This window comes from Neomonachus schauinslandi, chromosome 5 (assembly GCF_002201575.2).
Source record: "Neomonachus schauinslandi chromosome 5, ASM220157v2, whole genome shotgun sequence".
NCBI classification, from domain to species: Eukaryota; Metazoa; Chordata; class Mammalia; order Carnivora; family Phocidae; genus Neomonachus; species Neomonachus schauinslandi.
This window is the reverse complement of record NC_058407.1, coordinates 158,428,611-158,455,836: the sequence shown is the minus strand read 5'-3', so window position 1 is coordinate 158,455,836 and position 27,226 is coordinate 158,428,611. Positions and strand designations below refer to the sequence as shown.

The following is a 27,226-nucleotide window of genomic DNA, read 5'->3' as shown; positions in this document are numbered from 1 at the left end:
ACAAATTGTTATAAACTCAATGCAGCTGAGATGGGGCCAAAAAATACCAGCGCACCCATGAAATGTTAGGCTCTCATTTCCTCTCTTAGGAATCTTCCTAAACCAGGAACTCGGGACCAAGAGAGAGAAGGCCCTTCCCCGAACTGGCCGGCGGGTATTTCTGGAATGAACGCAGGCTGGAGCCTCTTTTCCCAGCAGGAAGTGCAACGAAGCATTAAAAAAGCTCAAGCACTCCAGACTGTGGGGAACCCAAACATCCCCAGACAAGGTGGGCACATCCCACGGGCTTCCGCGGAGGCTTGGCAGAGCTTTAGAAAACCGCCAAGTTGAAAAGCGATGTGTTTGATCATCATTTCAAAACCTTTAGGTAGCAACTTCAGAGCGATGCGTGAAGCCAGCAGCCTGGGGACGGGGACGGGGAGGGGATGATCCCGCCGCTGCTCGCCCTCACCTCCGGGCTGGCTGGGGTAGCTGGCGAGCCTGGAGGTAGTCCACAAAGAGAATTTCTTGAGCGAAATCAAAGTGGCAGTTGCCCGGCCCCTTCCGGATGAGGAAGCCCTCTGGAGGCGAGACACACAGGCCGTCCAGGGAGATGTGGACGATTTTGGCCTAGCAAACAAAAGGAGAAACACGCCTGAAGAAAGGAGGCCAGCCAGCGTGCAGGTCAGCGGCGCGTGCCGACAGGTGCTGATGCCCGAGCGGGCCGAGCGTGATGGGGAGTCCTCACGGAGCCCCCAGGCCTGAGACATCGCTTGGTCTGGCCCTTCTCTCAGACCAGGACCACCTGGCCAGGTACCCCCCTCCGCACTCCGTGCCAGGCACTGTGCTGAGCACTGGGCAGATAGCAGGGAACCAGGCAGGTGTGGCCCCTGCCATGGTGGCCCCCAAGTTTCAGGGCTGCCACCTGACTTGGCCCAGCGCTGCCCCCCATCTGACCGGCCACAGTGGCCTGAGGTGGCACGACATGGTGAGCCCCTTCCTGATCTTCTTCCTCACAGCCCCAAGCTCGTGCTTTCAGGGCGGGTACTCCCTAGCAGCATCCTTGGCAGATTTGGGCCAACATGTTCCCCTGGTCTAGGACAGATTTTACCAGCCGGAGGCCAGGATCTACCAGTAAATCTCAAAGTCTGAACGGCAGGGTCTGGAGTGGCTCATCTGCTTCCCTTGGGCAGGGGGGTGGTGGGTGAGCAGAGAGGGGCAGTGGGCCAGCACTCTCTCTCTCTGACTACACATTTTGGAATCGGGATTCCCTGCATCTTCGTGGTGAGCAACGTGGGCCCAACTGCTGACCAAACTGGTAGATTTTCACCTCCAGGCAATGCAGGGGAGCTCCTCCGTGCAGAGAGGGGCCCTGCCTGGGTCCCACTGCTAACTAACTAAGGCCCTTGGGGCCCTTCATTCCTTCAGCATTTCAGGAGCCCCTGCATGGCAGCTGGTCACAGGGCATGTAAGCCTAAAAAGTGTAGGGTAAATGGCTTCAGGTATGGCTTGATATGGGGACCCAAAGGCTGTCCTACATCTCCCCACTTGGCTTTGCTCAAGGCAGATTCAGACCCTGGCCCAAGGGCTGGACCTGGACAAACAGAACTGTCACTCACTGGTCATATGACCAGGGACATGGAACCGGACCAGAACAATCAGCGGAGACACCTGCGATTTTGCTGGCTCGCCTCGAAAGAGGAGATCCTTCTTCAGCAGGACATGGAGCTAGCCGTTCGAAGCTGGCAGCAGACAGAGCAGAGGTCCGGGAAGGCCTCCCTCCAGGGCCAGCCCCTCCTCTAGGAAGTGCCCCTGACTTCCCCACATCTCTGTTTATTCCCTTGGACAGAGCTTCTATTATCACCTCCATCTTACAGCCATGGAGACTAGGAGTTCAGAGAGGCTAAGCAATTTGCCCAAGGACACGCAGCAGAGATCTGAAGCCCCATCTCCAGCGTGTAGGGCCCGGCTCTAACCACACGCCAGGGGCTGTCACCAGGGCGCCCAGAGGGCCTTGGGGGACACAGGCACCCGAGGCATCTTCCCGGGGAGGCGCATAGTTTCCATCACCAGCACTCTGGGATCTCCTCCTCCAGACTCTGCCCATCTCCCCACCTCCTTCCTCCCACGGAGGCCACTTGTCACCCGCACCTACGCGGATGGCGGCCAGGCCTGGGAAGCGGGGGCTCTGGGTCCAACATTTCCAGGCAGCCAATCCAGGTCACAAGCCTTAGCTGGAAGGACTGATTCGCTCACGGGAATGTACAGGCCCAGAGACACGAGTTGAGCCAGAAGAATGTGTTCTTAATGCCAATATATCTGCCTTTCTAAACGTGCTGACCTGACAGCACACTCGGGGAGACGCCAGCGCGGCCCGGGAGGATCTGTCGTCCCAGAAGGGGAGCGCCTGGGGGCCGCCGACTCCACGCTGGCACCCCCCCCCCCCAGTTCTATGGGGCCCGTGGGAGAAACTCCGTGGCATGTGCGTGGTGGGGAACCACACCCAGGGCTCCCGGGACCCGAGGCTGAGGCCTGGCTTTGTCAACGGCCGTGTGGCAGAGGATGATGACCACCTTCCCAAGGGAGGTATCAGCCTCTTCCTCCTCACTGTACAGATGGGGAAACGGAGGCCCAGTGAAAGCAGGCCACTCGCCAGAGGTCACACAGCTGGCTGGGGTCAGAGCGGGGATTAGGACCAGGGCCTTGTGACTTTAGGGCCCCAAAGGCACTGCTGCCGTATCTCAGGTGACGTTATTACCATCACTTCTGTGTTGTGGTGGGAGGGGATGAGCGTACCACAGTCCAGAGTCACACGAGGACAGGAGAGCCCATGCAAAGGGCACTTGTGGTGTTCTCCTTCTGCCGTGCAGCAGGGGTCCCCGCTCTGTCTCACCCAGCAGCAGGACAGAACAACTGGAGTGTGGGCTCTGAGCCCAGCAGATGTGCACTGGGGCTCGCTGTGTGACCTTGGGACGAGTGAACACACTGTTCCGAACCCCAGTTTGTAATACCCTGAAAGCGGGGGAATAACACCTGCCTCCCAGAGGCTGGGGTGAGGGTCCCCTGAGAATGAATGGGTGCAGAGTCCACAGCTCAGGGCCTGGCCCCCAAAGCGCTCAATGAACAACAGGGCCCCAATCCACCATTATGGTTCGGGGCTGGGCCTGCTGAGGACGCCCGACCCCCAGAAGAAACAAAGCACTTCTGTGTCCCGAGTCTGCCCTGGGCTCTCGAGCCCACATTTGCTGGTTGCAGGAGAAGCAAGTAGCAGTGCGCTCTCTCCCTGCCTGTAACCCCCCAGCTCCATTTGTAAAGTTCTGGAAGATTTATGCTCCTCTCCGGCAGCCACACCAGCCATTCATCAAGGCGCCGTTTCCCTGACAGTGGACTGAGCGCGGCTGCTATTCCCCAGCTTACCCCACGATAGGTGTCCTCAGGAGATTTATTGTAGTTCCAGAAGCGCAGGCCAGCAATGCTTTCGGCTCTGTCGAAGCGGATCGTGACCACGTGGTCCAGGCCAGGCGAGAAAGGAATCAGCCACATGTGCTCATCCTCCATGGTGATGTTCGCTCCATCGATTAGCCTGCGAATAGTGAGGAGGGAGCAGTGAGGTGGGGCTCAGCCAAGACTTGTGGGAGAAATCAGAGTGGGGGGGTCTACACCTCCTTATGGCCCCCTGCACCCTGCCTGGCGTGTGGCCGAACTGGGCTTGTTAAACGGAGGTGGGACTCATTACAGCCACCGTGAGGGGCCACGTCTCATCTGTAAAATCAGACAAAATAAAGAAACTGGAAAAAGTAACAGTCTGTGCTGTTAAAGGTGTGGCAAAGCGATCATCAAGGTTTAAAATAAAGGGGGGACATGTGTCATCTTTCAGGACTCTTTAACCTGGGGATCCCATTTCTGGAATTGTTTTCCTCTAAGGAAAATGTGTTCAACCTGTTGGAAAGGCCATCTGCATGAAGATATTCATTATAGCGTTGTTTATTTATATCAGCAAAAAAAAAAGAAAAAAAAAAAAAAAACCAACAACCTAAAAAACCCAAGTGGTCTCAAAATACAAAGGGTTAAGTAAATCTATACAGTTGTTAATGCGATAATCATGAGGATGATGCAGTGACATGGAAAACGATTTTAATGCTGGAAGATGAGGACAGGGGCCAGGAGAGACTATGCAAAAGTGAAAAACACATTCGTGTCAGAGAGAATGGAAGGTGGATGCTTTTCTCTACTTTCCAAACTTTCTGTAAAATGCTGTATTGGCTCTACGGTATTTATTTATTTATTTATTTATTTTTTTATGTAGTGTTCCATGATTGTATGGTACATTTTGAAAGAATTCGATTCCTTCTTTCTGGTGCCCAGTGAGAGAGATGCTAAGGCACTAGGGTGAACTTGGCAGCTCTTGGTGTGGGAAAAGCACAAGAAGGGGCAGGTATGTCTGTGGGGAGCTGGTCTGGCCCATAACCATCCAGCCTGGACAGCCTAGGGAAGCCCCCCACCCTTAGGAGGGAGCCCCTAGCACCTTTGTGTTCTTCTCAGCCACTGTTCTGAATGAACTCGTCACCTCGCCCGCAATCCTATCCTGCCCAGTTTCTGGTTCTCCTGTTCTGAACATCCTCTGCCTCATCCTTCTCAACTTGGCCTGTGTTTGTCTCAAAGACAAACTGACTGCCCTGGACTGCCCAGCACACTGCAGCCCAGACCCCAGGAACAGGGGCCCAGCTCTCAGCCTCTTGGGTAACCCTTCCCCCCACTCCCTCTTAATTTCCTGGTGACTTTGAGGCTGCGGAGCTGGGAGAAATTCCTAGATGTAAAAATAAACTTTATTTTTTCCTTTTACATCTTAAAGTTCTAGATTTGGAATAAATTTTACAATCTAAGTGTTCATCCAAGGAGGTAATGTTTCTTTTTTTTTCTCTAAAAGGCTGTTATTAAATTGATGGATGGTGTGTCTTACAATTGCTGGCATCTTAAAACTGAGGAAATTCAGCAATTTAAAACAGAGGTGTCTGTGGAATTAGGTTGACTACAGAACCTTCCATTTCCTTCTAAAAGCAATTACTTCTGCGTCCTAGACATGGGGCTGCCTCCATAGCAAAACTGCTACCCAATTCTTAAAGTAGGGAGAGTTGCTGAAGTCTTTATAGTCGATGGTGAAGGGAAGTCCCTACAGACACCCCTAAGAATATCTAGATATTTCCAGCTCTGTCTACAGAAAAGCCTAGAAACTGTGACCAACCCAGTAGCAATGAGCATCTCTAGTGGCTAGATTATGGTCTCTAAATACCACTTCCCGCTAGAAGGAACCAAGGCTTCTTGGGAAAAATGGCTGATTCCACGTCTGGAACAAGAAATATACAAGGGGAGCCTGGACTATCTTGTGACATCAGAAAGCAGGAAAGCTGTTACAGACTACTATTTTAAAAAAAGGATCCAGGAGCTCTCAGTACCTAAGAGCATCAATAAGATAAAAACTGCAATAAATTGAAACCCTTCAAACATAGTCTGTTTAAATCCATAATTTATGAACACAAACATTTTAAAGTATGCCAGGGAGGGGCGCCTGGGTGGCTCAGTCGTTAAGCGTCTGCCTTGGGCTCAGGTCATGATCCCGGGGGTCCTGGGATCGAGCCCCGCGTCGGGCTCCCTGCTCCGCGGGAAGCCTGCTTCTCCCTCTCCCACTCCCCCTGCTTGTGTTCCCTCTCTCGCTGTCTCTCTGTCAAATAAATAAATAGAATCTTTAAAAAAAAAAAAAAAAGTATGCCAGGGAAACAGTTTTGTATTTTGCAAACTGAAAAACAAAGGGAAAGAACCAAGCATTTAGACTGCCTTTCCTATTTGCATTGTACCTCAGGGTAACCAAATAATTGAAGAAAAATTTCTCTTTATTGGTGAAAAAAGAAAATGATAGGATCAGCACACCACCATTTTGCAACCAAGTGGATCTAGCCACTGAGCACTGACCGCCAATGTCACAAAAAGCTTCACCACCACACACTCTATATGTCCTGAAGGGAAATCACAGTGACATCCACACCCCCAGGTCATGTCTTGCCCCAGTGGTCAAAGCTCAATCTGATCAGGCGTCTAGATCTAATGAACAATTTACAACACATACAGGGGCCTGAGGAACAGGTTAAACAACACCATGGAGATGCAGTCCAGACTCTGTAGGGCCAACAAACCTTTCTTCAACAGATAATTTGTAAGAAAAAAATGAAAAAAGATGGAAGGGAACCTAGAGATTATAAGAAGCTTAAGAGACATATCAAAGAATCGCAACATATGGATCTGGACCTCAAACTAACCAATCACAATGTATGGACCTTATCTGGACCTCAATTTAAGAAACAAACTTAAAAAAGGAAGATGAGGAGACTTTCAGGGAAACAGGAACATGCTGGGTGTCTAATTTAGGGAATCACCATTAATTTTTGGGGGTGTAATAATAGTACTTTTCTAAAGTCCTTATTGTTTAGAACTACATACCAGAATGTTTAGAGATGAAGTGCTATCAGGCTTGGGAGTTGCTGTGATCATATAATCTGGGTGGAGGGGTTTGGTGATTGGGCGGGTGTGGATGAACAAGTGGGGCCGGCCATGTGCTGATCACTTTTGCAGTGGGAGCTGGGTCTGTGGGGTCCAGGCCTAAGTATATGGGTGATCTGCCAAGATGCGGAGTGCCGAGTGGTTCATGAGCAGACATGGACAGCAGGTGTGAGGGCCACAGTTAAGGGGCCCCTGAAGGGAAAGCAGGGAGGAAGCAGGTCTACCATTGACTGCAGGTGATCAAGACCAGGCCGGGGGTGCAGATGTGGTGTGGTGATCCCCTTCTACTGATAAGGCAAGCAAGGCAGGGGGAGACAGTGGAAGTCAGTGGTTAGGTGCATGGGTGTGGATCTCCCGTGGACCTCTGTTCAGATGACTCTGCCCTTCAAAACTAGTCTCGGTGACTTCTGGCCAGTTTTTAATCTTTCTGTAGCTCAGTTTCATTTGTAAAGTGGGGGCCTCTTCGGGCTGTTTGAGGTGTAAATGGATGAGTATCTCTAACCTGCTTAGTGTAGCCCTGTGTCTGGCATTTATTCGGGGCTCTAGAATAGCCACTATAATTTTATTACTATCCAATTACTATCGTAATTGGAGAGGTTAAGAAACTTACTAGCTGGCAAGGGGCCGAGCCAGAATTGGAACTCTCATCCCTCTGACCCCTCTAGGCTCCTCCTGTTGACACCTCCAGGCAGAGCCCAGGCCTGGCAGCTGTCCCGAGCAGGGGGCCAGCACCCGTCTGCAGTGATGGGCGCATGGACTGATGCCATTATCCCAGGCTTGCCCTCTTATTGACTAGCCCCAGTCTGGGCTGATGAAATCAGACAAAAGCAGAGGAAAGCGCCCACGGCCACCCGCCGAGACTTCCAGAACCATCCCCTCCAACCATGAGCAATGGCAAGCTTTCAGCCCCCGAGAGGGGGCGTTGCTCATGCTCAGATGCAGAGCCGGTCCAGCAGAGGCCTGCCAAGCTCTTGCTGGCGTTCCAGGCCCTACGCTGAGCATGGTGGACACACAAAGCATGACTGTGTCTGGGAGCAGCAGAACTCTGCCCACCGCTTCTGGCCATGTGGCCCCGGGAGGGGGTCACCTCCCTTTCCCAAGCCTTGGTTTCCCTTGACTCTAAAATGGGATAGACCACAGGGGGCGCCTGGGGGGCTCAGTCAGTTAAGCGTCTGACTCTTGATCTCAGTTCAGGGGTTGATCTTCGGGTTGTGAGTTCAAGCCCCGTGTTGGGCTCCACGCTGGGCATGGGAGCCTACTTAAAAACATATAAATAAATAAAATGGGAAGACCACAGGCCTCATGGGGTGGCTGGGGAAGGTGCAATAGGGAACACTCTTTGATGTTTGACTCTGGAGTCAAAGATTCAGAGCAGGTCCCTGAGGCCCGGCTCTGCATCTGAGCCCGAGTGACCCCGCCTCTCAGGGGCTGAGAGTGTTCTGTTGCTTGCGGTGGGAGGGGATGGCTCTGGGGGTCTGTGTAGGTGGCTTCTTACAGACACTTACTTGTCCAGGGTCCGGGAGTCATCGGTGTACTCAGGGAGGTCATTTAGGTCTCTGGGGGAGGCAGAGATCTGGTGCAGGCTGATGGGCAGTGCCTGGCTGTCCTTGCCCACCACTTCCAGGCCCGTGAGCCCCAGGTAGTGTGGGTCCCCCCAGGAGGCGGTAAAATTCAGCTGAAGGCCTGTAACAGGAGGAAGAGTGGCCCATGAACACCAGAGGTTCCGGAGGAGGGCCCAAGATGGAGACGGGAAAAGGAGCTACCTTCAGCCCCTGCCAACTTGAAAACCCAGACTCAAATGAAAGTGTCTTCGGGGCGGTCTCTCTACCTCTTAGTGACCCTCAGGCCTGGGACACCGCTGATATTCTGGAAATGTCTGCAGGATGAATGGACCAATGTTGTTTACACTTGCACATGGGAGGCGCCTGGGTGGCTCAGTCAGTTAAGTTTCTGCCTTCAGCTCAGGTCATGATCCCAGGGTCCTGGGATCAAGTCCTACCTTGAGGAGTCTGTTTCTCCCTCTCCCTCTGCCCCTCCCCCCACCCTGCTTGTTCTCTCTCACTCACTCTCTCAGATAAATAAATAAAATCTTTAAACCTGCACATGGCCCTGGATCCTTTCTCATGCATCCACCACGTTGCCCCTCCCCCCAGCTTAACACCCTAGCGCGGCTTCCTGTGCTGCTTGGCCAACAGGCCTTGTCCATCTGGCTTCTACCTACTTGTCTAACCTCATCTTATACGAGGGGGCGCGGCTCCACCCAGATAGTCTTTCACTCATTCCTATTTCCATTCCTCTCTCCCGTCACAGGGACTTTGCCCATGCTGTTCCCTCTGGAACCCATACGGCCTAGTTGTGCTCACCCTTCAGATCCCAACTCACTTCCTTAGGGAAGCCCTTCTGACTTCTCTGACTGCATCAAAACTCCATCCACAGCCTGCCATGTCATCGTGAACTCTATGCCCTGGTCACCACCGTGATCTTGTGACCATTTGGTAGGTACCCGTTTGCCCTGCCAGAGGTGAGCTCCCTGAAGGCAGAAACCCCATCTGATCTGCTAGACCTTTGTGTCCCCAAAGCCTGGCATAGTGCCTGACACATAGCAGGAGCTCAGTCCAGATGGACTGTTTAAATAAGTAACTGCTTGTAGGCAGCTACGTCGATACAGCACGTCAGGAATGGACATTTTATACAAATTGGGCACCATCTCGAGACTTCTTGGGATTCAGGGTAAGGAAGTGTTTTATAACTATACCTCCATCTTTTTGCCCCCGCCTCACCCCTGCTCCATCAGAGACCATCTAGAAGTGACCCTCTGTGGTCCTGGGGCAATACGGCCCAGGTGAGTCATCCATTTGCCCAGAGAGCTCAAACCGAATGAAGCCCTTGGTCAGGTCCTATCAGGTATTTGGCTAGAACTTTTCTTTCCTTACTGGTCTCCCATTAAGAGCAGGACTAAGCCTGAGCGAACTCTCTACCCTGGGAGAATTTGGAGCCTCTTCCAGCACCCTCCTGGGGGGCTGTGTTCAGAAGATTCACACCCTTTGCAACTTTCACAGAAGTCCGCCTGGATGTCACATGGTCCCACGCAGTTGAGCTCAGGTGTGGAGGCAGAAGCCCAGGGAGGCCAAGCCACCCAGTCTCCCTGGAGATCGGCTTCTTCTCCTACACACCTGTCATTTCCAACATACGTTTTGTAACTCAGCCTCTGATCCTTCTGCTCTCCATGGTGCTGAGGCAGCACGGAGGACATCTTGGGGGCAGATGGAAATGATGCATGGCCAGCATGGTACTGGGCACATTCTAGCTTCTCACGGTACCAACAGCATGCAAAATGGCCACAGATTCTTTGCAATGTGACTCTGCTGCTTTTTCCATCCAGAAGTGGGAGTCCATTTCTCACTCCCTGAGCCTGGGCCACGTGATGTGCTTCGGCCAATGGGAGAGAAGCAGAGAAGGCAGGGACGGGCAGAGGACGGAAAGCGCACATGTGCGCCTCGCTGCACTTGGGAGTCCTGCCGTGGAAGGAGCCAGGCGCGCCTGGTCTCCCCGTCACTCGGGCCAACAGCCTCCCAACTGCTGGATGTGGGAGAGAAGACATCCGAGGTCATCTGGCCACCAGCCCATCTGCCAGCTGACCAAACCCGTGAGCAGGCCCAGGAGAGGCCAGTCAAGCCAATGAATTGTAAGCTGATCACGGATTAAACAGTGGTTGTGCTAAAGCCACTCAGGTTTGGGTCGGTTTGGTCTGCGGCAAAAGCTAATCAATACATTCCTTTTCATCCCAAGTCTGTGTTCAAATGTCATGTCCTCAGAGAGGCCTTCCCTTACCACTCGCATTCAAATGGCAGCCCCCCCGCCACCCTGCTTCATTTTTCATCACAGCACCTGTCACTACCCAACAATGTATTCTCCATTCCTTTGCTTGTGTGTTTTCTTGTCTTTCCCACTAAGATGGAAGCTCCCTGAGGGGAGAGGCTCTGTTAACTCTGTGCACTGTTGTGTCCCCAGAGCCGAGAACAGTATCTGGAAAATAGATGGTCAATAAAAGTTGTTTTTCTTTTTAAATAAATGATGGATCAAAGAGTATGTATTCAGTTGACAAGCACAGGTAAATGAATCAAAGTAAGATCACTGAGTTTCACCAAATTCATAGTTAATGGTAAACAAATATTTATTGATCATCTACTATGTACAGAGCCCTGTCCTTGGACCTGGAGACCCAGGGATCAACACATGGCAGAATCTCTCTGGGAGCTTCCATTGTAGTGAGGACAATCAGATAGGATAGTTCCACAGAGCAATGGATGCCATGAAGCCAAGAAGGCGTGAGTAGGGAGAGACTGAGGGGAGGAGGGGGGTGAGGGAGGGCCTGAGGTGATGACACCGGAGCTGAGACCCAGCTGATGAGTAGGAGGCTGCCATTCCTCAGCATTCCTGGAAGAACATTCCAGGCTGAGAGGACAGCAGGGGCAGAGGCTCCAGGATGGGAACAAATCTGACCTGTGGTTAGAACCAAGTGATCAAGGGGGACAGTGGAGGGAAATGAGGTCAGAAGGGTGGGGCAGAACCTAGAGCACGCCATGAAGTCTGGATTGCCTTCTCTCTGTGGTGGGGAGCCCCTGGAGGGTTAGACTTTGAAGCAGGGGGCTCACTTGAAATGCCTCACTCGGGTTGGGGGTTGGGCTCTCCAGGGAGACCAGGGAGGAGGCTGTTGTGATACCAGGTACGCTGGACAAGGGGTGGCCCTCCTGAAAACGGAGGGAAGTGGCCAGATGCAGGATCTGTTTTGAAGGTGGCAATGCCAGGGTGCTCAGTGGCTTGTGCAGAAGTGAGGGAAAGAGACGATGTTTTTGACCCAAGCGACAGAGTGGCTGTGGGTACTGATCCCGAGAGGCAGAGTGCATGGAGGTGGAGGAGGGAGTGGATTTGGATGAGGCGATCGCTGTGAGGGAGAAATGCCACCTCCCCGGGGGAAAACAGGAGGGGCCCCCCCAGCCTCTCCCCGGCTGCCCCTTTGCTGGCCTGGCACAGGGAGCTGCAAGGACATCTAATTTGGGGTTGCTCCAAAAGCACCTGCTCTCCTGTTTGAGCTAATATTCACGTTCCATATTCATTTTCCTCTGGTGTATCAATTAGTATTTATATAAATGGAAATTAATTTTGTTATTTCTCTCCCACGTTTCAACTCTCTCAGCTACTTTCTTATTCATCACTGCTGATATTTGCAAAATGCCCAAAATTAGTGTCATCTGCAAATTAGCAAGTCATATATCCCCTTTCAAAACATTAATAGGATTGGCCATATTTACCAACCCCGGCGCATCCCCCCGGGTCACGTTATCAAAGCGCTCTCCATTTGCACAGGCTGGTGAAGTGGGTTTAGGATTTTAGAGACAGTGGAGGGAAAATAAAAAGGTTCAGAGAAGAGCGAGTCGGAAATCACATGCCTCCAAAAGCACATAGGATGCTTGGTCAGGAGGTTCTTCCTACCAAGCAGAGAAGCAGAGACATCGCATGTTCCTCATAGCTTTAAAAGGGGCTCTGAGCTCTGCTCCGGGCCATACTCCCAAAGGTATTGGAATACATTTCTGAGAAAGGTCAGAAGCTGGTTCAGCAGGAAGGACGTTTATAGACAGCATCTTTGGGGAAATCATCAGATGAAGGGGACAGTGGCTGCTTCAGGGCCAACCTTCCTTCCTTCCTTCCCTGGTTGTGGCACTCTGACCTCCACCAGAGCACAACTAGGTGGCTGACCCCTCGCCTTGGGCTCCAGGGATGGGCTCTGACCCAGGCCTGGCCAATCCGGGTTTAGCATCTCACCCCTGCTCCTGCCCCGCCGGGTGAGCCACGCTGATTGTCTTATGGATGGGCACATGACCCAAGCCAGGCCGGGAAGACCTGACTCTGGGCCGACTGTTGAACAATGGGAACAGAAGCTCTTGCATGGACAGGGTCCCAGTGGGAGAAAAGGCAAGAGAGAGTGAGACAGCGCAGAGGGCAGAAAGGAGACGCCAAGGCTTGATGACGTCATTCGCACCCCTGGATCCGGCTGTATGGACGGAAAAGAACTGAGTGCTTGGGGAGATAAGGCAGGGGAAGCCTTAGCATGGTGCCTGCGCCGGAGACGAAACCAAGCCCCAAACCAGGCTCTCGCTGGCACTAGGCTGGTTCTAGAAATTCTCTGTCGTCTCTGAGTAATTGAGAGAAACTGAGAGAGTGTTCTGGAATGTAAGGAGCTGTGAGGATTCAAAGTAAGGCATCTTCCCCTCTTCTAAGAGGGAATTTGTCTTTGTGCAGCAAGGGTGGGAGAGATGGTTCTTGTTGGGCACATGGGCAGGCTTCCCGGGGAGGAGGGGGGTGATGGCAAGGCCTCGAGAATGGGGTGCACAGGATGCTGAGGGGCGCTGCCTGGGTCCCACTTCCCCCCCACCATTTGACCGAAGGACTCATTCCTCCAGTGGGGGGGAGTGCTGAGGGCTGAGGGCTCACAGCTGAGTCCGCCCTCATGCACTGCCCTTGGCCTTGCCCCTCCCTAGGGGCAGCCTGCACCCGAAACACGTAGATACAGGCGTATAAAGGCCTGGGCCCCTCATCCAACTCAGGACCACTCTAAGGGGCCTTTGCAGCTCCCTGTGTAGCGGGCAGAGGCCTTGAGGTGACTGCACGGGGCCCAATTCCTCCCTCTGCCGTCCTGCTTGCTGCCCTCCCTCAAGAGCACGCCCCAGGGAACTCCAGCTGGTGTGACTGCGAAGAGCTGGCTGACAGAGCCTCCCTAACAGGGAAGGGCAGGGAGATCAACCAGCCAGGACCTTGGGGTCCTGAAGATGCCCCAGGATGCAGCACAGGTACTGGTGGGTCCACGCACGGAGGGAGGGAGACGCTGGCTAGAAGGGTCAGCAGGGAAAAGAAGAGGGCACGGACTCAGTGAAGCCCAGACGGGATCTGCTCAGAGGCCACAGGATCTGCTAGCAGCCGGCAGGCTGAACATACAACCTGTGTTTTGTTTGGCTCAGATGGTGTTTTAAAATACTATAAAATTAGTCACCAACACTTAAAAATTTGAAGATTTCACACAAATACCCAGATTTCTGTCTTCTCTGAAGACCCAGCACCCTGGGCTAGGATTCCTGCCACCCCCGCCCCACCTGGAACAGGGAAGAGGCATGTTTTCTTTGCGCGTGCGTCTGAGTTTGAGTACCCTTCTGGAAATGCCTACTGCAGAGAGGTATCCCTCCTCCGAAGTGATGCGGGCCTGCCGGGGCCAGTCCGGGCTGTGTCAGACCCCACTTGTCCCGCAGCTTGGCATCTCTGCAAGGTACAACCTGCCCAACTGTCCAAGGAATCCCTGCCCCAAGTGGCCATGACACACCCTGGCCCCTGATGGTCCTCCTGCCACTGGACACTGTCCCAAGAGAGGATACTCACAGATCCCGTGGTAGATGCCTGGCTCTGGCGTGGTTACTTCGGGGGCAGGGGGACTGGATGGCCGCTCTAGCCCCAGGGCCTGTGCACAGGTTGGGGGAGAAACAGAGGGAAAGGAGGTGAGTTTAGTGATACCCGCACAGCTGGCTGGCTGTTCTCCCAGATGCTGTTATGCACCCTGAGCCCCAGGTAACCCCTTGTGTCTTTTCTTGCATTTTCTGCCACTGTGGAAGCTCCGTGACAGGTAACATGGGCAGATCCAGAAACCCTTGTGTGTCTGAGTCCCCGCCACCAACTCCTACTGGTAGGGGAGGAGTCTGACGCCACCAGCTAAGGGGATCAGATTTTCTGGAACAGGGAAGGACCCAACAGATGTTTACCTAGGGAGCTGGAGGAAGGAGGGAGGGAGAAGGATCAGGAGGGAGGGATGGAGGGAAGGAGGGGGGAACCAATCCAACCCGAGGCCTGGGCATCTGCATTTTTAAAGCCCCTCAGGAGACTGGCAGGGGAAGCCAGGATAAAGCAGCCCTGGTCTAGAGGCAGTCACAGTGGGAAGCCACTCCCCACCATATACATTTTGCTCATTAGACCTCTACACCATAAGTTAGGGCAAAAGGGCCTTTACTACGTTGCAGACAAGGAAGCTAAGATGCAAAAGGAAGTGAAGCTGGTTTCGGAGTTTCGGTGGGGATGGTGTTTCGGTCCCAGGAACAGTGGCGCCCTCGGCCCAGCCCCTAGACACAGCCTCCTGAGGCCCTTGAAGGAGAGTGAGGAAGGTGGCCTGCCAGGAGCATCCACGATGCCCAGCAGCCTCGGTCACCAAGGAAGGCCGCTGCCCTGGCACCCATGTGCCTTCTTTTGCCTTCCCTGGCTCCCTGCCCTCCCGGAGCCTCCTGGGACACTCCCTGGGGTGCGCTGACCTGGATACCCAGACAGGTGGGGTGCAGCTCCAGCCCTGTCACTTTCTAGGGGGGAGCCACTGGCCTCCCAGCACTCGGGCTGGGAGAAGGATTCCTCCCTATCCCTCACAGGCTAGATGAGATCAGAGACCCTTAGAAGCATTTGTTTTTTATTTTTGTTTTTGTTTTTTAAAGATTTTATTTATTTATTTGACAGAGAGAGAGACAGTGAGAGAGGGAACACAAGCGGGGGAGTGGGAGAGGGAGAAGCAGGCTCCCCGCTGAGCAGGGATCCCAGTGCTGGGCCCGATCCCAGGACCCCGGGATCATGACCAGAGCTGAAGGCAGACACTCAATGACTGAGCCACCCAGGCGCCCCCCTTAGAAGCATTTGGAAAGTGCTGGGCACATGAAAGGCTTCAAGGTCAGCTCCCGACTGGAGACCCAGGGATCAAATCCAGACCACAGACGTGCGGTGGCTCATAGAAGGTTTGAAAGCATTCCCACTTAGTTGCCAACAGTTTTTAATTGGGACATTTTCCATAAAACCCCAGATTTCTGGCTTCTCTCGAGAAAAATCAGGACAACTATCAACATGAACTAGCAACTCCTGTCTGTCCTGAGAAGCAGGGGGCTCAAGCACCCCTTCAGTCTTGCACAACACTCTGCCTGGCCCCTGCGGGCTTTTACCCTCCAGTGAACACCGTGGGATCTGCACACCACAGCCTCATGACCTTGCCAAGGCCCGCCTTCTGTCCTTTGGCTTCCAGCTGTCCCCACTCCGCTCCCCCACCTTCTGTAACCACCTCTTCCTTCTCCTTAGGGCCTCAAGACCATCCCTGGGGGCCCTGGGTCTCTGGATTCCTGGTCCTTCACTTGGACTGGCCCTTTCCCTGAGAGTCTTTCACTTCTTAAAAAACTGCTTTATCAAGTTAAAAACACAGACTTTGGAATCATGCAATCAAGTTGTAGCCTGGTTACTCTCCTGCTGTGTGTCCTTGGGCAAGTCACTTAACCTGTCTGAGCCTTGGTTTCCTAAATGGGGATATTGATGGTCTCTACCTGCAAGGGTGGTTCACACGGTAACGTGGTGCTCCACCACTGGATTGCCCGACGTGTGCAGGAAACGATGCCTGAGATGATCATTATTTTAATTCTAAGCCTGCCTATTAAAAGCGTTTCCAGGGGCGCCCGGGTGGCTCAGTCATTAAGCGTCTGCCTTCGGCTCAGGTCATGATCCCAGGGTCCTGGGATCGAGCCCCGCATCGGGCTCCCTGCTCGGCGGAGAGCCTGCTTCTCCCTCTCCCTCTCTCTGCTGCTCTGCCTACTTGTGCTCTCTCTCTCTGTGTCAAACAAACAAATAAATAAAAATCTTTAAAAAAAAAAAAAAGTGTTTCCAGTCCTTCCCATCAAAACCAACAGTGAGTGATCAAAACGCAACCCAAAGCAAAAATTCCCTCGAGACTGTCAACCTCTAAATTATGGAGACGATGCAGAACTGATTTCTCCTAGCTTTGATTAAAATTTGAATACTTTCTTCACTTCGCTTAAAAAAAAAATAAAAAAATAAAACATAATTAGAGAATGAAATATGATATAGAGGACCAAAAAATGAAGTAGAAAAATGGGAAATGTCAAAACAGTAGCACTAACAGCTTAAAGGCTATCCATCTTCATTTCTCCTGCTCCTTGCGGAGTCAGGAGGAGAAATCTCTCCAGGGGGCTCCCCTCCCCGCCAGTCCTACCTGGTCCTCAGCCCATGGGCCGGCCTGGGTGTAGGGCCTGTCCTCCCCTTCGCTGCCGGCGGTGCTCGGCCTCCTGGGCGTCTCCTCGCTCTTCAGACTATAGGGGCTCTCCGCATCCACGTCAAATGTCTCATCCAAGCAGAATATGGCCTCCAGAATGTCATCGTCGGTCGTGAATAGGATGGTGTCTCCAAAGTGCTCTGGGGCTGGATGGGATACCACGGAGACCGGAAGAGTCAACTGGCCCCAAATCCCCATGGTTTGGAGAGCAGGAACCCAGACCCATCAACCTCTGGGCTATACAATCCCCACCCACCGACAGTTGCTGATTTGTGTTAGGAAGCCTTCCTTTTTATTAGTCACACATTTGCAAATGAAATTCACATGCCCTAAGAACCACTTAGACCTAATGAAGGGAGCTAACCTAATGAGAGTCGCTGTGATCCGTCGTGAAATGAGAGCTGCTTCTTAGGTGTGGGGGAGGCACCTTCGCAGATGCTGTTGGGCCCCCACCCAGGTGCCTGCCGATCCCTTTTTGGGGGCTGGAGGCTTGCCGGGAAGGGCGTGGAAGTTACACCCCCAACCCAGGGAGCCCTGCTGCTCTGCCTTTAAGGCAGGACAGATCCTGCAATTTATGCTCCAGAACTCCCTTCGGGATCAGGCTGAGACTCAGCCTCCCTCAACCCCTAGCATCTCCCTGTTCCCATCCTGTCTCCCTCCTTGCACCACAGCCTCTCCCGGGAGCAACCCCTCAGTAACTCGCTCGCAGAAGAATTCCCTCTTCTCTGACTCAAGTGCTAGGGAAGCTGAGTAAGGCCGGTGCCCAGGGGAGGAGCTTAAATGAAGTCAGCCCTTGCACCCCTATGCTGCAAAAAGTGAGGAGTGAGCCAGGCCCAGGAAGAGGAGAGACCCATCTGTCACTGGCTAGCCAGGGCCTTTAGTTTTTCCTCAGAGGCTCAGCGGGTAGCAGGTAGGGGCTTCCAGAACATTCTTACAGACATACTCTACCTCCCGTCAGCGTCCCCGAGGCCTTGGCGATTTCTCCTTTAAAGATGCACTGAGCGTCTAACAGCATGGTGATGTCCTTCACGCCGCGGAAGGAATGTATCCGAGATTTATTGTAGTTCCAAATCCTGATCAGGGCGACTTGGCAAGGGCACACGAAATCTATGGAGATGGAGTGGGGCTTGCCCAGCGTGAAAGGGGCCAGCCAGACGTGCATGTCGTCCTGGGTCCTGTTCACCCCGTCGATGAGGTTGGTGACCACGCGAGGGTCTTTCCCGTAGGCTGGTAAAACATTGATGTCAGGGGGGTCCGCGTGAATGTTCGCGATCTGCACTGGCTCCCCCTCAGAACTGAATATTTCTATTCCGTTAAGGCCGACATAGTGCCTGTCCCCCCACGTCGACTTGATGTCGATGACCAAGCGCTGTCCATACGGCAAGACGGGGATCTCAAAGTCGCTCCCGTCGTGCGTCTCTGCGGAGCTGTCCTCCGGCCCTCTCCTCGGCTCCGGCCTCTCCTCCTTCCCCGGCGGCAGCTGGTCGCTGTGGCGGCTGCCCGTCTGCTGTTGCAAGAACTCGTCCAGGATGTCCCCCTGCAGCTCCATGTTGGAGATGCGACCCCGCTGGGAGCGGTCAAAGGCACTGAGGGAGTCCCAGGACTCGTGCAGCATGTGATCCTGCTCACTGCACCACCGGGACCGCGGCGGCGTCTTGCCGGACCGGGTGTCTTCTGGAAGAACACAGGAGGGGTGAAGCCCCATTAGCGGCACGTGTGTGAGTGGGGGACCTTTACGGATGGTCTCAACAGGGGGCTCTCGGCTAGGTGGGGTCGCCCTCAGGGGGACATTCTAGAAATCAGGGGGGTTGCTCCTGGCTCTGTCTCAATGCCTGGCCTTTGACAGGTGGGGCCAGGATGTTGATCTCTTGCCCTGCATGGGGACAGTCGGGGCCTCCCGTCACACGCCAACATTCAGGTTGGTCAAAAACTGATCATAGCTACCCAAGTCTAGAATCTGGTTGTTTTGCAAAAAGCAAAGCAGTTTTCAATATACTTTGGATTTCCTGAGAATGGGACCCCCATGCAAGTCAAGGGCAGACCTTCTGTTGCGTGAGAACCTGCGCGAGAACCCGTTCTGCACGTCAGAGGCTCCCACGACAGGCGGGGTGGGGGTGGGGGTAGCGCCTGAGTCAGCAACCAGAGGGGCTGCTCCGAGGCTGTCACATCACGTGACCCTGACAGTGTTTTCAAAGACTGCCTAACGGCAGGTGGAACATTCGCAAAAGAATGTTCGATGGGAAAAGAGCCAGCTACGCTCTTTTGGCTGCGGCAGACCCTGGTAGGGGCGGCGCGCACCAATGTGTTAATATGCTCCTTTCTGGGTGGTGAGGAGGAAGGACTTCTAGCTGCTTCTTGGTCACCTGATCTTCTAAGTTCCCCAGATGTATTATTTTTATAATCAGGAAAAAGTGCTATAAGGAACGCTGACGACACGGGTAAGGAATGTACTCCTATGTGTGGCTAGGCTGGCTTCAAGAACAGAAGCCTGCGTCCCCAGCACATGGACAGCGCGGGCCGGCCCTCAGAGGGCTGGCTCTGAAGGCCGCAGTCTCCTCCTCGGAGAACAGAAAAGCCTCAGCGTGAGCCCCCAGCACTGGCCTGGCCTCACAGCCACACCTCAGCTAACTGCCACGTAAGGGTGTCATTCTGGAAAAACAGCAGCTGATGACACTGACGTTCTGTTTTTCCTCCTTTCATACCGGACTGTGCCCTGCACTCCATTTGCTGCCTGGCTCCTAGGGGGCCTGGCTCCATCAATTATCCTCTCTCTCCAGAACCCTCCATCACCCCTTCCCCGCTGGCACCTTGCCCTCTCTCTGCCTGCAGACACACATAAATCTCTCCTACCGGAAAGAAAAAGGAAGCGGGGCCTGATCTCGTGGCTTCCTCTAACCGCCACCCGATTTTCTCCCTCCCTTGGCTGCAGCCCCTGCGCCCTCCTCACTCCCACCCTCCCTCAACCCCTGCAACCTGGGGCCTCTTTGCAGACTTACTGGTTTGGCCCACCCAAGCCCCACCTGCCCTTCTCCTGATCTTCCTTTGGGGATCCCCCACCGTCAGACCATCCAGATTAGGCAAATGCTGACAGCGTCCTTCCAGGCTGGGAAGGGAATTACGGAGAGGGGCTCTCTTTAGACTGGTGCCCCTGGGTGGCAGGATGCCGGACGTGGGTGTGCAAGGCTGGTGGCCAGTTTGCTACCCTGGGGGAGGGGGGGAGCCTGCCTGACAATGAAGCCAACACAGATAATGTGGGTCAAGAGACGGAGAGAGAGTCATTTGAGCCCCTGGATGCAGCCATGCCTGAAGTCAAACCCCTGGTGGTGTTCCATCCCTTGCCTTTGTAAGAGTCCTGTAATTCTCACAACCCTCCACGAAGCTGCAAGTACACGATGACTCCGAGTACTCAATCTTTTCTCAGTCCTCATGCTTGACATCCCAGGCGAAGCTCTTCCACTAGACAGTCCCTCCTCTGCCGGCTCAGGAGCGTTTGCCCTTCTGGGCTCTCCCCTGCGGCTGCTGCCCACCTCCCCATGCTGGGGCCCTACCCCATCCGGTCCTCTCAACACTGCCCTCCCTCTCTGACCTCACCCCACCAGCTCCTGGTTGCCATTTTCTAGGTCAAGTTCTGGCTTCTCTCCGCTCGCCACCACCTTCCAGTTCCAAGGACCCCTCCGGAGGTCCAGACATATCCAGTGTGTGCCTGAAAGGGAATTTGTCACCAACTCCTCCAGTTGGCATACCGTCTCCAGCTGGGGGTGAAGAACACCTAACTCCTCGCCATGACCCCCCAGGGCCTCGGTGGGGCCCCTCCCGCTTCTCTAATCTCACCTCACACCTTCTCCCTAATGATCAGCTCCACTGTGTGGGCCTTTTGTTCCATGGACACAAGTCTTCTTCCTGCTTAGGCTTGCTGTGCCCTCTCCCAGTTATGCTCTTCTCCCGGATCTCCGCGTGAGGGCCCTTCTTGGCCCCCTCCTCCTTGCGGAGGACTTCTTTGCTCTGTTCCCTGCTGCGTCCCAGGGCCTGGCATAGAACGTGGTGCACAGAAGTGCTCAGTCCACGTTTGCTGGCCCAGGGATGGCTGGCTGGCTGGCATCATCATTATGCAACGCCTGGGAGCCGAGGGACTCCCCCCTCCATCTGTCAGCTCTGGTGCACCTGTCCTCTCCCCTCCCCTCCTTCTTCATTTGCCATTAAAAAAGACCCCAGGAGTTCCTTCCTTTCCTCCAGGCGTGAGGCTTAACATCTGGCAGAAGGAACTTCCCATATGGATTGTCATGACATCAGTTTATTGGGATTGGATTTCCACTGACTGAAATGAACGGCCTGGGTTGGGCTGTAAGGGAGCTGAGGAGAGGGAACAGACACCATGTGTCAGGGACTCCGCCTGCGTGTCTCGGCCTGGGTGGGCAAGAAAGGCAGGACTCTGCTCTCCTTCTGCTCCTGCTTTCTGATTTTTTCTCCCCAAGACGTACAGTCAGGGTTTTGAAAGCAGAGAGGTGCAGGCTTTCTCCTGGACCTCTTGGATGTGGCAGCAGGCTGGGGGCCCCCGTTTCCCTCTGTCTGCGGGAGAACACGCCACTCATGGGGGCGGGGCATTAGGATGAGATGACGGGATTGCAGACTTAAAACACTCCCTTGGTGGAGGTAAACAGGAACTATGAAGTTCGAAACTCAAGCTTGTAAAAATCAACGGCACCACCGTGAGGTATATACTAGTTCTTCCTAAAACAGGAAACGAGACTGAACATAGGGAGACACAACAGAGCCCTGTGTGTTCAAGGTGAGCAGCCCTCCAGCCTCAGCTGATTGGACAAAGGGCGGACACCTGACCCACGTCAGCCAATCAGCGTCTCCCCTGAGACTTGGGGAGAGAGAGCCGGGCAACTGTCACTCTTGGGCTGTGGGGCACCTCCTGCCCTGTGCACAGAGCACGGAAAGCTGATCTCATGAGGAAGAGTGAGGGAAGGTGGCAGAGGCAGGGCCCAGCAGCCCTGGGGAGTCAGGAGGGAGAAGTCTCCTGGGCGCCCACTGGCTTTCTGCTTCCTCCTTCCAATTTCAGGTGACAGGCAGCCACACTTCCTGCCTCTGGAGGTCCTGTGCTCAAACTGGGCAGGTGCAATTTTATTCACCTCTAGCCAATGGACCCCTGATGCAGACGCTTCTAAAATGCAAATGACATTACAGTGAGATGCTTTGTTGGACAAAAGGATTTCCAGGCTCTATCCTTTGGGGACAACAGGACTCTAGCCCCAGGGAAGAACTCAGGCAGTCACTCATTCTAGAAGCATATTGGAGGGCTTGGCCCTCACCTTTCCTGAAGGGCATGGCTGTGGGATTTGGCTCTATGTAATGGGTAATTTAAAATTTCTAAGCAACTTTCCTTTTTAGCATGACTGGCTTAACAAGCATTAAATCTCCAGGGCTCGGTTCTCAATGTGTCATTAAGCCAAGCAGTGAAATGCCTGGAAAGAAATGAAAATGAGACCAAATCTTCTGAATGTGGACAAGTTAGAATAACACCCATCACCTCGGAGTTCCCAGAGGTTCTGTGGGTCTGTTTACCAGGAAGACTCATGATCGCCTGGCTCTCCCTGGTCGGGTGGCTGCGGAAATGGGGTGCCATAGGGTAACTAGTTCGACGCATGGATACTGGAGCAGGATGGCCTGGGTTCAGATCCTGCTCTAACCCCTTCTGGCCATGCAACCCGAGAAAAGTTACTTAAACCTCACATTTTCTTTATCTGTCAAATGGGGCTGGCATGAGGATGAAATCATTTGAGTAACATGCCTGGATGAGAGAGAGCCTAGCTTAATGCAAACGTGCCATGCATCCAGCCACCGAAGTTCCTTCTTTATACCACCCCTCCCACACTGCAGAGGACCCACCACGTGTCGGGCACCTGGGTCCTGGGGACCCCGATACAGATAAGACACAGTCTCTGCCCTCAAAGCGCTTCTCGGTTCTTCTGCTCTGCTCTCCTCCCTGACACCCAGTCTCAGGGTTAAGTCCGAGTGGGGTTGGGCAGCAGAAGTGTGTAAGCCTGGGGAGCCCGGGGGGAAACTCTGCCTGGAAGAAGAGAGCCTGTCGTTTATGCGGAAAGGCACCCCGTGTCTGAGGGATGTGCCCCGGTGCCCTATGTGACCTCGGGGTTCTGAAAGAAGCCACCAACTCTCTGCACGTCTAAGCGTAGACTCGGGCTGAGTGCAGACCTTTGGGGTCTGTCTTCTGGACAGTAACAGAATAGACGCTGACCCGATTCACTAGGGAATATACCCTGGCTTCCCATACAGATACCCAGAAGGCAGAATCACACAGTGGGGGGGTAGGGATGATGATGGACCGCGGCACCTAACACCTGCGGCTAGCACTGTGCCAAACGCTGCACACACATGACCTCATTTTATCCTCCCATGAGATGGTATGCGTGGTGTCACTCCACAGGCCAGTGGTTTCGGTGGGGCGGAGTTCCATTCAGAGGCCCTAGGATCTGGTGCTTGCGGGGCACTTCCCACACGCCAGGCTCTAGCTATATGTGCCGCCATCCTCTTATTCCTTCATCACAGCACTGAGGATGGGGGGGGAGGCGGTTTGTTCCCATTTTACCGCTGAGGACGCTGAGGCTCAGAAAGGGGATGTGCCCAGCTCCGTAAGTCCCAGCCTAGAAGCAACAGAGGCTGGGATCAAATGGTCTGACGCCTAGCTGCTGGGCTACGCACCTTCCCAGGAGCCGAATTGGAGTGCAAATATCTAGAAACCCAGCCTTTCAGATTGCTCAGATATAATCGACTGCAAAGTTCACACACCAGGTGAGTCCTCCCAGCAGATTCTTTTTTTTTTTTGACCTACATAGTAGTTTTAGAAATACTCTCGATCCATTGCCAATAATGAATAATATTCTACACTTCTGATTTCTCTCCATAAAAGGAGAAGGGAGGCCTGGCACATCGGCCTTGCATTGCTAACTGCCAGGAAGCATTCTGAGTGTGGGAGCAGCTGCCTGTTTTAGATGGCCTGGCTCTCGCCAGTGCCACAGTCCCCACCACTCTCTGTAGTACTTCCCACGCCCAGGCAAGTGCCAAGTGCTATTTCTCATCGCACTTGTGTTATTTTTCTGATGGTACAGTTAAGAATAAAGTGAAGTCATTAGACAGCAACGTCTCCATCAGAGGTGGAATAGCAAAGCCTAGATTGGAAAAGCCACGTGGCAAGAAAAATGGGCAAAGGGGACATAACTCGGTGGCAACAACAAATATATCAAGGACTTTAATGTGCAAGGAATGTCTTGCCCATTCTACTCATCGCTGTCACCTCCGTGGCCCCCTGAGACAGTGAATTTGTGACCACTGTTTGAGAAGAAACCCCATGCTTTGCAGATGAGGAAACAGAGGTCCATGGAGCCAAGTGGTATCATGCCAATCAGTGGCCTGCGCTCGGGGACGGTGGCACCCGGGTCAGCCTGCTTCTCGAGCTTACCTCTGCCGGTTGGCGGGCCATCGCTGTGACTGCTGATGAGGGTGTCCTTCCTCGGGCCCCTCCTCCCACTAGCAGGGTGTTCCCTGTTGGAGGGCTGGTTAAAGATGTCAAAGTCATCACAGACTTTGGAGGTCACCTTCTGGGCTCTCTCTCCAGTGATGACATTCCAGCTGCGCGGCCGCCCTGGCTCACGCCTCGGGCCTTTATCCCCAACTTCGACCTCTCTAGAAGCCTCCCCCATGGTGTCCGTGATGGCGTCTGATACAAGTCTGCCTACCCAGTCCAGCGGCTTCTCAGGACTCAGCCAGAGCGGTTTGGGCTTCCTGCCTCCCTGCTTCCCACCCTTCCCTATGGCAGAAGGTTGCAACCACGATGGGGTTTTCGCTGGCGGCTCGGAGACTTTTCTGCTCGTGAGGTTTTCCAGCTGTTGGGCCAGGGAGAGCTCTGGGTCGAGGGGAGGGCGTTCCACAGGCGGGCAGAGCGGGGGGGCCCCCAGCACGCCCCCCGTCGAGGCTAGGGCTGCTGGGCAGCTCGCATCTTCATCCAACTTGGACAAGCTGTCCTTCGTGCAGTCGGGAGGATTCATCTTTCCGCCAAGTAACGTTCCTTGGGAAGAAAGCTTCACATCGGCTACTGCTGCAGCTGGCGGCGAGAGTTCCCCATCTGTGCCAGCCATCTTGCGGGCCTCTCTGCTTTCCCCCGAGGGGACACCCAGGGCCCTTCCCCTGCTCTTGTCCTGCTCCTGTTCCACGCCAGCCAGGATGCTCTGGTCAGCCGGGGCCTCTCCACCTCCTTTGTCTAACGTGCCATCGAAAATGAGACTTTCATCGACGTAAAGCTTCACATTCTTGGCACCGATGTCAAGATCCTAAAAACACAAGATAGAACAAAATGAAGCTGTGTGGCATCAGGCTGATGCATCGAAGTTTGGAAGTAGGAGATAGAAAAGAAACATGTGGGATGCTAGAAGCGTGAGCTTTAAAAAACAACAACAAAAAAAACCCATAGGACCCGGGATGTTAAATAAGGCTGGTGTCATTTCTGTGTGAACCCTTCCATACTCTGTAAATCAAAGGACGTTCACAAAGAGACAGCCCGACTGCTGCCTTCGCACCGTTACTCCCTGCAGGGGCACTGGTAACAGCCAGCTAATTGGTCTGCCTGCTTCCTGTCTCTTGCCACCTTCAACCTCAACTTCACACTGCCAGAGTTCACTCCCTACAAGAGCAGAGCTGGCCCAGTCACTCCCCTTTGTGAAATGCTTCTTGTTCTCCACTGCCGGTTCTTTAATACACGGTTCCTGGGACCTCTGCGTCAGGAAAGCCTGATGTGCACGTGAAATGCAGAGCCCCTGATTCCATGGGTGTCCTATTTTGGGTGCCCTGAAAGCAGAGCCTGAGGCAAGGGTTGAGTACACGTTGCTTACTTGGAAGCTGTTCCCAAGAGGGAGAAGGGAGAGTAAGATAGGGCAGGAGAAAGCCCCCCAGCAGTTTTGAGCCCCTGCTGTAGGCAAATGGGGCTCCATCGTGCTGGGGCCTTGCAGGGACCCACAGAATGCACCTCAGAAGTGTCCCTCCCAACGCGGGAGGCTGGGGTGTTTATCCACTGACCCGCTTCTCCACTGTTGAAGGTTGCCCGTGGGGACACAAGTTGAGGGCCCTGGTGGCTTTCAAAAGGCAGAGAGACCTGGGAGCCCTTGAGGTGTTGCCCTGTGAGCATGCCCAGGGGCTGTCCCGCCTCAGCTGCGATCAGAGGGGGGCCGAGGGGACGTGGTGTGGTGCTGTACTTGTAACAGGTTCTCCGGATGGTTCTTTGGCACATGGAAGGTAGAGAACCTCAGGCTGACGGGATGAATTCCGAAGTCCTCGGCATGACATTCATACGGTAACCTTCACAACAGGATCCCTGGCTTAGCCTTCCTGTCCTCTCCTCCCCACAACACTTGTGCCCCTACACAGACATTGAATGTTTCCTTGCTCATGCTTAAAATATCATCACACCTCCTCCTGCCACTGCCCTGTTTATCCATTCCCCTTTAGAGCAAAACTCTTTCTTTGAAAACAGCTTTATAAACGAGAAATAGAATCCGTACTTCATACAGTGAACTGTGCGTATTTAAAGCGTTACAACTTGGTAAGTTTTAACACGTGTATACATTATGGTGTATCATCTCCACAATCAAGCTAATGAGCACATCTGTCGCCCCCAGAGTTCCCTGGTACCCCTTGGTAATCCCACCCTCCCTCCTTCTCCCGCCCCCAGGCAACAGCCCGTCCGCTTTCAGTCACTACAGATTACTCTGCATTTTCTAGAATTTTTATATAAAAGGAATCCTGCATGTACTACGTACTCTTTTTGGCCTGACTTCTTTCACTCAGCGGAAGTGAGGTTCGCCGTGTTGTGTGATTAAGGGTTTTATTCCTTTTCATTGCTGAGGAGTGGTCCGTTGCGGGGCGCCCCCGCATTTGTCTGTTCAACTCTGAGAGTCCCTGTCACAGCTGCTCCTCCCGCCTTGTCTCTCAGCCTCGCCCCCGTCGGGCCTTCGCCCCCGCCTCTACGTGGGTCCCTCCTCAGCAAGGGCACCAACCTCTGGGATGCAGAAGCTTCCTTGTTAGTCTGGGACAATTTGGATTTACTCCTATTGTCCTGCTGTCATCACTCATAAAACCCACTTTCCATCCTCTAAAGTGTCCTGGTTTGGACAATAAATTGTAGGGTCCAGCAGGTCGCCAGATCCGCTGGGAGAGGCCCAAGTCCTCAGCTGGGGCTTGGTAGCGTTTGTGCAGCGGGTTACCCCCCTTCTGTAGACTTCCTTCTGGGCTTCCGGGCCCTGCGCTTGCCTGGTTTCCTTCCTGCGTCCGGCTCTCACAGCTGCAGCGCCTGGGTCCTTGCCGTTCCTCTGCTTAGGCTGCCCCAGGGCTCAATCCCAGGCCTCTGGATCTCCCCGCGCCCTCCACTAGGTGGGCTCAGCCAGGCCCAAGGCCCGAAATACCATCTTCCTGTTGATGACTCCTGATTATTTTAATCTCCAACCCTGAACTCTCCAGCAAGCCAAGTGATGGTGAGACCTCTCTTCTGCGATATCA

At 53.7% G+C, this 27,226-nt stretch overlaps 1 protein-coding gene across 1 annotated transcript in view; it reads right to left on the bottom strand.

The window, feature by feature from the left end:
* The window catches only part of KATNIP (katanin interacting protein), a 180,817-nt gene that overhangs the window by 7,857 nt on the left and 145,734 nt on the right, over nucleotides 1-27,226 (bottom strand). The window contains exons 16-22 of the mRNA XM_044915093.1: nucleotides 24,141-25,008; nucleotides 17,609-18,334; nucleotides 16,601-16,806; nucleotides 13,960-14,038; nucleotides 8,037-8,214; nucleotides 3,397-3,562; nucleotides 452-609 (exon numbers count right to left, since the gene is read on the bottom strand). Of these exons, the coding sequence (XP_044771028.1) occupies nucleotides 452-609; nucleotides 3,397-3,562; nucleotides 8,037-8,214; nucleotides 13,960-14,038; nucleotides 16,601-16,806; nucleotides 17,609-18,334; nucleotides 24,141-25,008 (2,381 nt within the window). The remainder of the gene's footprint in view (nucleotides 1-451; nucleotides 610-3,396; nucleotides 3,563-8,036; nucleotides 8,215-13,959; nucleotides 14,039-16,600; nucleotides 16,807-17,608; nucleotides 18,335-24,140; nucleotides 25,009-27,226) is intronic.